Here is an 11,811-nt window from a genome sequence, read left to right on the forward strand (position 1 = left end):
TGTGGAATGAGAACGACTCTGCTGGTAGTGAGCCGAACGTCTACGCGGTTGCGGTGATGACGTTCGGTGCTGCGTGTTCTCCGAGTACCGCACAGTTCGTTAAAAATTTGAACGCGGATCGCTTTACTGATAAATATTCTAGGGCAGCGAAATGTATACAAGAGAAACACTATGTAGATGATCTACTGGCCAGCGCGGAAACGGAGGAAGAAATCATCACGTTAGCTGAACAAGTCCGATTTATACATGCAGAAGGTGGTTTCGAAATTCGAAACTGGCTGTCTAACTCGCATCGTGTGACATCGCATCTACAGCGTGAAGCGTCGTCCGAAGACAAGATAGCCATATGTTCCCATGATCCCGTCGAAAAAGTGTTGGGTATGTGGTGGGATACGTTAACTGACACATTTACTTTCAAGCTATCCCCCAAACACGATATACGGCTGCTATTTGAAGGACGACTGCCAACAAAACGTGACGTCCTACGTACAGTGATGGCAATTTACGATCCAATGGGCATCATCGCGAATTTTCTGATGTACGTGAAGATTCTCATGCAGGAGATTTGGCGTGCTGTCCTTGGATGAGGTTTTGTCCGGTCGGCTAGCAGAAAAATGGAGCGTTTGCGTTGGGGTATTGCCGAGTATTCTACAAGTACGTGTTCCCAGGTGTTACCGTCAGCTTACTTCGGTAGATGCAAAAATACAGCTTCACGTATTTTGCGATGCCAGCGAGAACGGGGTAGCTGCAGAGGCTTTTTTCCGTTTCGACGATGGAGGTGTCATCGAGTGCGCTCTTGTGGGTGCCAAAACTCGCGTGGCTCCGATTAAATTTGTGTCCATCCCGCGTTTAGAACTACAGGCCGCAGTCTTCGGAGCCCGCTTCGCTGCAGCCATTATCACACAACACCGAATAACCGTTGAACGCACCTTTTACTGGACCGATTCCCGTGACGTTGTGTGTTGGTTGAGATCAGACCATCGCCGATTTAGCCAGTTCGTTGCCTTCCGAGTAGGTGAACTCCTGGAGACGACTTCTGTTCATGAGTGGCGCTGGTTATCAACGAAGATAAACGTAGCGGACGATGGAACCAAGTGGCAGAAGGTGCCAACTGCAGATCCGGATAGTCGTTGGTTTCGCGGTCCGGAGTGCCTGTGGAAGCCCGAAAGCGAGTGGCCAGCCCCTGAACAATATCCCACCGACACGATGGAGGAGGTACGCTTACATGTGATGCATCACACTACCAATACGAAGCTATGGATTCAGCTCGAACGTTTCTCCTCGTGGAACCGCTTGTTAAGGTCAGTAGCCTACGTCTGTAGATTTGTCTCCTTTATTGTCTCCAAGAAAACGTCTAGAACAACAGGACCGTTAACGCAAGGCGAGCTGGAAAAAGCGGCGCATGCTATTATTCGTTTGGCACAACTCGATGCTTATCAACAGGAGATACGACAATTAACCGACGCACGCGACACACGCGAACAACGCTGCCCATGGAAACCAGTACTACCAAAGACGAGCATACTGGCATAGCTGACCCTGAGATAGACGACAACGGAGTGCTGAGAATGCGTGGACGTCTGACAAATTGTCCTTGGGTTTGCGAATCTACAAAGCGACCAGTGATTCTCCCGCGACAACATCAGGTGACAACACTAATTTTGGCAGATTTTCATCATAGATACCGGCACATAAATCATCATGCGGCGATAAATGCGATTAGATGTAAATTCTACATACCGAGACTGCATGCCGAATTTAATCGCATCCGTAGAACGTGTCAGCGCTGCAAAAATCGTGATGCCAAGCCAGAGCCTCCAGAGATGGGAAATCTTCCTACCGAGCGTCTTGCCGCTTATCAAAGGCCGTTTTCTTTCGTAGGTGTTGATTACTTTGGTCCGGTCACTGTAGCCATTGGTCGTCGGGTTGAAAAACGTTGGGGCGTTCTCTTTACTTGCCTCACCACCAGAGGCGTCCATCTGGAGGTTGCCCATTCCCTGACTACAGCCTCATACATCCTAGCCATACGCCGTTTCATCGCTAGGCGTGGACAACCCCTAGAGTTCATCAGCGACAACGGGACAAATTTAGTCGGTGCATCGCGAGAGCTAGCTGAGGCCTGCGAAGCAGTAGACAAGCAGCGATTAGCGGAGAAGTTCACAACACCACGTCTCGCGTGGAAATTCATCCCACCTGGTGGACCACATTTTGGAGGTTGCTGGGGACGGTTGGTGCGATCCGTGAAGCAAGCGATAAGCGAGATGCGGATGTCGCAGTTACCGACCGACGAAGTGTTGACTACTGCTCCAACGGAGATCGAAACGATGCTTAATTCTCGCCCTTTAACGCAGGTACCACTAGACAGCGAATCCGAACTCCCTTTAACTCCGAATCACTTCCTGTTAGGAACAGCAAACGGCGAGGCCCCGAAAGCAGTACTTAGTGACGACGCTGCAACTCTAAAAACAACCTGGAAGGCATCATGGGTGGCATACTAATTACCGACTTTAACGCGCAGGGCCAAGTGGCATCACTAGGTTCGTCCGATTAAGGAGGGTGACGTTGTTGTGATCGTGGATCCAAACCTTCCCCGAAACACATGGCCCAAAGGACGGGTGGTTGCAGTCATCCAGTCGAAGGACGGGCAAGCAGACGCGCAACAATAGCTACTAACACCGGAATCTACGAGCGGCCGGCCACGAAGATAGCTGTATTAGATGTACAACAAGCGAGTAATACTTACCCACGGGTCATCAACAACCAGCAGCACTAAGAACAAAGCACGCACTGATAACCGAAAACCACATGGTCACGACACAATAACCAACTGAAAAGTCAAACGCTTCCGGGCAATTGACTGGGGGGAGAATGTTATTGTTTTTAATTGGCAAAGCGTTTGCTCAGGACATTCTTTGTTCGAATGTTAGGCGTGACACCAAGCTTGACTGCTCGAATGCGGATCCGCTTGAATCAGGATCGAGCGGATCGCAAGTCCACGAACTTGCGATGGTGTAAAACTATAAAAGGGCTAATTGGCGAATCATCGACCTCTTTTTTCCAACATCAACGCGCGCGAAAAACAGTGGAATTTTTTTAAAGCCACACCACACACCGTACCCCGATATAATCGAGAACTACGAAAATAAAGTGTAGTTAACAAAACGCTTACTTCGCGAGTGAATTATTTCGGAATGAAAGTGCAATATCACTGTACGTTGCTAACGCAATACTGAGATTTTGGGAAATTTTTAGATTTCCGAGAATTTTGAGATTTTTTAAATTTCTGAGATTTCAGAGGTTTCTGAGATTTCCAAAATTTCTGAGAATTCTGCGATTTTTGAAATATCTGAGATATCTGAGATTTATAAAATTTCTGAGATATCAGAGATTGCTTAGATTTTTGAAAATTCGGAAATTTCTGAGTTTTCGGATATTTCTGAGATTTTTGAGATTTCTTAAATCTCTGAGTTTTCCAACATTTCTGAGAATTCTGAGATTTCTGATATTTCTGAGATATCGTTATATTCTGAGATTTTAAAATTTGAAATAAGAATTCTGAGATTTTTGAGATTTCTGATATACCTAAGATTTCTGAGATTTCCAAAAATTCTTACATTTCTAATAATAATGAGATTTTGAAAAATTCTGAGATATTTGAGAAATATGATAGTTTTGAAATTTTTTAGATTTCAGAGTTTCATGAGATTTTTAAAAATTGTGAGATTTCTGCGATTTCTAAATATAATGAGATTTAAAAAAATTCTGTGATTCACTGCAAATTCTGAGAATTTCGAAAATCCGGAAGTTTCTGAGATTTCAGAGATTTTTAAAAATTCTGAGATTTCTGAAATTTCAAAGAATTCTGAGATATTTAAAATTTCTGAGATTACTGAGATTTCTGAAATTTTGGATATTTCTGATATTTCTTAGAATTCTGAAATTTATGAGTCTTTTGAGATTTCTGAGAATTCTGAAATTTTTAAATATCTGAGATTTCTGTGATTTCTGTAATTTCAGAGTGTTGGAAACTTTATAAGGTTCTCAACGCCCTGTCAGTTTGGAGGCAAGAAGAAGAATAGAAGAAATAGGAAGGATCAGAAAAGGGCAGGACGAGCCTGCCCCGGGACCAGTTAGGGAACGATCGTTCATTCAAAAACGTATCACGAGCGGATAAAGATAGAAAAATTAATATTAGCGCGCGCGAACAGCGGACTAATTTTTTGGCTCTTTCTTTCTTTCTCTCTATTGTATCCAAAGAGCTTGGTAATAAAGAAAGCTCAGTACACTGAAGAGGCAAAAGAAGCCGCTCGTTTTTTAACATTCCAAAAAATTATCCGACTTCGATAACAGGAAGGTGAACGAAAGTAGTGACGCTAATTTTACTTGCACTGGTAACACTTGAAATCACGGATGCGGAACAATGGCGCTGGATACCCACGAAAATGAACGTAGCTGACGATGGAACCAAATGGACAAAAACACCGGACCTTTCGGCGCAAGGGCGCTGGATTCGCGGACCATTGTTCCTGTGGGAATCGGAGGATGCGTGTCCTGCTCGCACCGCAATGGAACGAGACACCACGGAAGAACTACGAAGGACTGTTCACCATCATCAGGCCGTAGAACCGCTTATTCGCCTCGAGCGGTTCTCGAAATGGAAAGGGCGCTACGGACCGTAGCGTACGTGATTCGCTTCGTGGCGAACAGCCGTCGCCGCATCAAGAAGGAAGGTACGGTGATTGGGCCGCTGTCAAAAGAGGAACTGGCGGAAGTGGAACACGTGTTGATCCGGACTATACAGCGCAGAGCTTATGGCCGGGAAATCGCTAGTCTGCAAAAACGATCGACGCAGAAACACCCGTGGCGAAAAGGGATCGATAAAAACAGCAGCATCTACAAACTCTCACCTGTCCTGGACAACCAAGGGATACTGAGAGTGGGGGGACGGTTGACAGCGTGCTCGGGCATCAACGAATCCTCCCGGAACCCGATCATTCTTCCCAGACAAGATTATGGGACCGACCTAATAATTCGGGAGTATCACGAGCGATACAAGCACGCAAATCACTATACGGTCTTGAGCGAACTGAGGACGCGGTACCACATCTCGAAGCTACTGGGAGAGTATCGACGTGTGAGGAAAAGCTGTCAGAGATGCAGGGTGCACAACGCGATGCCAGAACCACCGCTAATGGGTAACCTACCGCAACAGCGTGTCGCATTTGCTCAGCGTGCCTTCTCGTTCACAGGTATCGATTATTTCGGCCCGTTCTTAGTGTCCGTCGGCCGCAGAGTCGAGAAACGGTGGGGAGTTTTACTTACCTGCCTCACGTCGAGAGCCATCCATGTCGAGATAGCGGCATCCCTCACCACAGCGTCATGCATACTGGCGATTCGACGTTTCATTGCACGACGCGGTATGCCACTGGAGATATTCAGCGATCGCGGTACAAACTTCGTCGGGGCCTCGCGAGAACTGAAGGAAGCGTTGGAGGAGGTTGACCACGACGCGTTGATGACAGAATTTTGTTGCCCGCGAATGAAATGGAAGTTCAATCCACCTGGCGCGCCTCACTTCGGCGGCTTCTGGGAGCGCATGGTGCGCTCCGTGAAGAAGGTGTTGCACCAATGTGTATTCCCCAAACGCCCTACGGATGAAGTACTCCTTTCAACCTTCACGGAAATCGAGCTGGTCGTTAATTCGAGACCACTTACCTACGTGCCATTGGAAGATGAAACGGCCGAGCCTTTAACGCCGAACCACCTGCTCCTCGGGAGCTCTGATGGGAGCAAACCGCCAGCCGTTTACTGCGACAGTCCCACAGCCTTGAGATCATCGTGGAGAGCAGCACAACAGGCAGCGGACTTATTCTGGAAGAAATGGGTTTCCGAATACTTACCTACTCTTACTCGTCGGACTAAGTGGTTCGAACTGGTACGGCCAATCTAGATAGGGAATTTGGTCGTGATAGCGGATAACAATTTGCCTAGGAATTGTTGGCCAAGAGGACGTATTGTATCGGTTGTCCCTGGCAAGGATGGACAAGTCAGACAGGCGACAATTGAAACCACCAGCGGAACGTACGTAAGACCTGCACACAAAATAGCAGTCTTGGACGTTACAGCCTAGTACAAAACCGCGTGGTTCCAACGGAGCAAGGAAAACAAACAACTACGCGACACACAAACACACATACGTACACGACACGTAAATGACAGGACTACACACGCGATAACTGACAGGGTAAAGGAAGTGAAGCCACGGTTGATAGCTTAGATAAGAGAAAGGAGAGGTTGCGTCATCACATAAGGCTGGTTAAGCGTTTCAAGCGTTTACGGGCTCTAGTTGATTAGATGATACGCAGATAAGGTTGGGTCACTACGGCGGGTTAAACGTTTAAAGTGTTTACGGGCTGTAGACGAGTAGATTATTCAACCGTGGCACACTTGGGGGGACAATGTTGGAAACTTTATAAGGTTCTCAACGCCCTGTCAGTTAGGAGGCAAGAAGAAGAATAGAAGAAATAAGAAGGATCAGAAAAGGGCAGGACGAGCCTGCCCCGGGACCAGTTAGGGAACGATCGATCATTCGAAAACGTATCACGAGCGGATAAAGATAGAAAAATTAATATTAGCGCGCGCGAACAGCGGACTAATTTTTTGGCTCTTTCTTTCTTTCTTCCTATTGTATCTTAAGAGCTTGGTAATAAAGAAAGCTCAGTACACTGAAGAGGCAAAAAAAGTCGCTCGTTTTTTAACACTGAGATTCCTGAGATTTCTGAGAATTCTGAAATTCCTGAGATTTCTAAGAATTCTGAGATTTCTGATATTTCTTACATTTCTGAGATTTTTTAGATTTCTGAGATTTATGAGATAACTGGGATTTCATAAAATCCTGAGATATTTGAAAATTCTGAGATATTTGACAATTGTGGGATTTCTTAAATTTTTTATTTTTCTAAAATTTCTGAGAATTCTGAGATTTTTTAAATATCTGACATTTCAGAAATTTAAAAATTCTGAGAATTTTGAAAATTCTGAGACTTCTGAGAATTCTGCGATTTTTGAAATTCCTGAGATTTTTGAAATATCCTAGATTTTTGAAATTTGTGAGATTTCTAAGATGTCTGATTTTTCTGAGATTTCAGAAGTATTTGAGATTATGAAACATTCTGAGATTTTTGAGAATTCTGAAGTTTCTTATAATTCTGAGATTTCAGAGATTTCTGGGATTTCTGAGATTTCTGAGATTTCTGAGATTTCGGAGATTTTTAAGAATTCTGAGATTTCTGAGATTTAAGATTTTTCTGAGTTTTCTGAGATTTCTAGAATTTCTGATATTCCTAAGAATCCTAAGATTTTTGAAAATTCTGAGATTTCTGAGATTTCTCATATTTCTGAAAATTACTGAGATTTCTGAGATTCCTGAGATTTTTAAAGTTCTGAGATTTTTGAAAATTCTGAGATTTATTGAGAATTCTGAGAATTTTGAAAGTTCTAAGATTTCTGAGATTTCTGAGAATTTTAAAAACTTTGATTTTTCTGAAAATTCTGATATTTCTGAAATTTCTGAGATTTCCTTAATTTCTGAGAATTCTGAGATTTCTGAGGATTCTGAAATGTCTGAGATATTTTAAAATACAGAGAACTATGAAAATTTTGTGAATCTCGAGATTTCTGAGATTTTTGAAATATCTCATATTTCTTAAATTTCTGAGATTTCCGAAATTTCTGAGAATTCCAAAATTTCTGAGAATTCTGACATTTTTGAAAGTTTTGCGATTTCTGAGATTTCTGAGATTTGTGAAATTTTTGAGAGTTTTGAGAATTCCGCAATTTCTTGGAGATCTGAGATTTCTGATATTTCTGAGATTTCTGAGATATCTAAAAATTCTGAGATTTATTAAAATTCTAAAATTTTTGAAATTTCTGATTTCAAACTAAGACTTCTGAGCTTTCGAAGAGTTCTGAGATTTTTGAAAATTCTGAGATTTCTGAAAATTCTGAGATTTTTGAAAGTTTTGAGATTTCTGAGACTTTTGAGATTTTCGATAATTCTGATAGTTCTGAGAATTCCGTGATTTCTAATATTTCTGAGATTTCTAAGGTTTCTGAGATTTCTGATATTTCTGAGATTTCTGAGTTAAAATTAAATTCTGAGATTTCTAAGAATTCTAAAATTTTTGAAATCTCGGAGATTTCTGAGTTTTCTGAAATTTCTGAGTTTTCTGAGATTTCTGAAATTTCTGAGATTTCTGTGATTTCTGAGATTTGTTAGATTTCTGAGCTTTCTAAGATTGTTGACACTTCTGGGTTTTTTGAGAATTGTGATATTTTTGAAAATTCTGCGATTCGATTTCTGAGAGTTCTGAGGTTTTAAAAATATCTGCGATCTTCGAGACCTCTGAAAATTTTGAAAATGCTGAGATTTCGGAGAAGTCTGAGATGTCTAAGAGTTCTGAAATTTTTTAAAAATTTTAGATTTCTAAGAATTTTGAGTTTTGAAAATTCTGAGATTTCTGAGATTTCTGAGTTTTCTGAGATTCCTAAGAATTATGACATTTCTAAGAATTCTTAGATTTTAAAATTCTGAGGTTTCTGAGAATTTTGATATTTTTTAAATTTCTGAGAATTCTGAGATTCCTGAGATTTTTAAAAATTGATAGAAATCTGAGATTTCTAAGAATTCTGAGAAATTTCAAATTTATGAGATTAAATAGATTTTTGATATTTCTGAGATTTTTGAAAATTCTGAAATTTCTGAGAATTCTGAAATATCTGAAATTTCTTAGATTTCTGAAATTCTTGACAATTCTTAGATATCTGATAATTCTGAAATTTCTGAAATTTTAGAGATTTAAGGAGTTTCTGCGATTTGGAAAATTTCTGAGATTTTTGAGATTGCTGCGATTCCTGAGATTTCTGAGATCTATAAAATTCTGAGATCTTTGAAAAGTCTTCGATTTCTGAGAAACCTAAGATTTTTGAAATTTGTGAGATTTCTGAGAATTCTGAGGTTTAAGAAATTTCTGAGATTTCTGAGATTTCAAAGAATTCAAAGATTTTTTAAAAAATTCTTAAATTTGTGATATTCCTGAGATTGCTGGGATTTGTAAAATTTATAACAATTCTGAGATTTTTGAAAAATCTGAGATTTTTGAGAATTCTGATTTTTTGTAAATTACTGAGATTTTTGAGATTCCTGGAATTTATAAAAATTGTGAGATACCTGAGATTAAAAGGAAGACTGCTATTTTTGAAAATTTTGAGATTTTGTGAGAATTCTAAGATTTTGAAAATTCTGAGATTTCTGTGATTTGAGAGATTTTAAAAAAATTTAGATTTCTGAAAATTCTGAGATTTTTGAAATTTCTTAGATGTCTGAGATTTCAAAGAATTCTGAAATTTTTGAAAATTCTTAGATTTCTGAGATTTCTGAGATTGCTGAGATTGCTGAAATATCTAAGAATTTTGAGATTTCGAGGTTGATTCTAACGCTGCCGGAAAAGGGAGGCAGGCGTTGTTCAAAGTGCAGTGTTCTCCACTCCAATCCAGTTTTGACACATTTAGTTTGACAGCGTTGGCGTCGGGTTCGGGGTGTTTGGCGGGCTCAGTCTCGAGAGAAGTGAAGTCGCTTTCGTTGCTGTTGACTAGAGTGAGCTTTAAATGTCATTGCTGGACTGCACTGGAGAGCACTGTACGCAGACAAATAAATATTCGTGTTGTCTTAACAATGTTTGTTTGTTTGTTACAGTCGAGACCAAACATCAAATGTCAACAATAGGACTGCCACATCACCACTATAGCCGGAATTTGGATGAAACCAACCACCATCATCACAATAGTCACAGCAATAGTCCCGGACCATCAAAACTCACAACATCCACCACTACATTATCATCATCGTCATCATCATCATCATCATCACCACAACCATCCACAAACGAGTATGCCCGGGATAAGGCAAAGAATAAGGAGGAAACGCCTTAGCAATATGTGAAAATCTATTCAACACAACGGTGTTGACAATAAGGCACTGGACCGTAATAATCAAATGAAAATAAATAAATATAATAAAAATTCTGAGAATTTTGAAAATTCTGTGATTTCGGAGATTTTTTAAAATCTTGAGATTTTTGATATTTTTTTTATTTTTGAGATTTCTGAGAAATCTGAGATTTCTGAGATTTTTGAGATATCTAAAAATTCTGAGAATTTTGAAAATTCTGAGATTTCTGAGAATTCTGAAAATGTTGAAATTTCTGAGATTTCTTAAATTTCATAGATTACTGAAATATCTGACATATCTTAAATTTCTGAGATTGATGTGATTTTTGAAATTTCTGAGATTTCTGAAATTTCTGCGATTGGTGAAATTTCTGAGATTTCCAAAATTTCTGAGAATTCTGACATTTTTGAAAGTTTTGCGATTCCTGAGACTACTGAGATTTGTGAAATTTCTGAGAGTTTTGAGAATTCCGCAATTTCGATGTGATCTGAGATTTCTGAATTTGAAATGTCTGAGATTCTTGAAAATTCTAAGATATCTGAGAATTTTGAAATTTCTGAAATTTCTGAGATTTCAGAAGTTTCTGAGATGAAGAAAATTTATGAGAATTTGATATTTTTTTATTTCTGATTTTTCTGCGATTTTTGAGATTTCTGCAATTTCTGATATTTGTGAGATTTCTGACATATCTACAAATTCTGAGTTTTTGAAAATTCTGATAATTTTGAGAATTCTGAAATTTCTGATAGTTCTGAGATTTCTGAAATTTCTGAGATTCCTGAGATTTGTAAGAATTCTGACATTCTCAAGATTCTGAGATTTTTGAAAATTATGAGATTTCTGAGAATTCTGATATATTTGAAAATACTGAAATTTCTGAGATTCCTGAGATTTTTAAGGTTCTGAGATTTTTGAAAATTCTGAGACTTACTGATATTTCTGAGATTTTTGAAAATTCTAAGCTTTCTGAGATTTCTGAGAATTTTAAAAATTCTGAGATTTCTTAACATTCTGAGATCCCTGAAATTTCTGCGATTTCCTAAATTTATGAGAATACTGAGATTTTTGAAATTTTTGAAATTTTTAACACTTTTGAGATTCCTGAGAATTTTGATATTTCTGAGTTTTTTAAAGTATCTGAGATTTTAGAAAATTCCTATATTTCTGAAAATTCTGCGATTTTTGAAATTTCAGAGATTTCTGAAATTTCTGAGATTTCCAAAATTTCTGAGATTTCCAAAATTTCTGAGAATTCTGACATTTTTGAAAGTTTTGCGATTTCTGAGACTTCTGATTTTTGTGAAATTTCTGAGAGTTTTGAGAATTCCGCAATTTCTATGAGATCTGAATTTTCTGATATTTCTGAGACTTCTGAGATAAGTAAAAATTCTGAGATTTATTAAAATTCTTAAATTTTTGAAATATCTGAGATTTCAATGATTTCTGAGATTTCTGAGATTTCTGACATTTCTGAGATTTCTGAGAATCCTGAGACATCTGAGGTTTTTAAAAATTTTAATATTTCTGAGAATTCTGAAATTTTTGAAATTTTCGAAAATTTTGATACTTTAGAAATTACTGAGATTTCCTTAATTTCTGAGAATACAAAGACTTGCGAAATAATGGAAATATCTAACGTTTCTGAGATTTCTGAGATATTTGAAAATTCTAAGAGTTCTAGGAATTCTGAGATTTCTAAAATTTCTGAGATATTGAAAATTTCAGAGAATTTTGAAAACTATGTGATTTCTGAGAATTCTGAGATTTTTGAAATTTCGGAGATTTCCAAGAATTGTGAAATT

At 39.1% G+C, this 11,811-nt stretch overlaps 1 protein-coding gene and 1 pseudogene across 1 annotated transcript; one reads left to right on the forward strand and one right to left on the reverse strand.

The window, feature by feature from the left end:
- Positions 1-1,888: 1,888 nt before the first annotated feature.
- LOC126567306 (uncharacterized) lies at positions 1,889-2,754 on the reverse strand (annotated as a pseudogene).
- Positions 2,755-4,654: 1,900 nt separating this feature from the next.
- LOC126567307 (uncharacterized) lies at positions 4,655-5,950 on the forward strand. The gene has a single exon (XM_050223534.1). It carries the CDS (start codon positions 4,655-4,657, stop codon positions 5,948-5,950), a length of 1,296 nt encoding a protein of 431 aa, XP_050079491.1.
- The last annotated feature ends 5,861 nt before the right edge of the window (positions 5,951-11,811 follow it).

This window comes from Anopheles maculipalpis, chromosome 2RL, assembly GCF_943734695.1.
Source record: "Anopheles maculipalpis chromosome 2RL, idAnoMacuDA_375_x, whole genome shotgun sequence".
Classification (NCBI taxonomy): Eukaryota; Metazoa; Arthropoda; class Insecta; order Diptera; family Culicidae; genus Anopheles; species Anopheles maculipalpis.

What these genes read in the sequence shown, in the direction of transcription:
- LOC126567307 (XM_050223534.1), top strand. Translation starts at nt 4,655, where the DNA reads ATGGAAAGGGCGCTACGGACCGTAGCGTACGTGATTCGCTTCGTGGCG.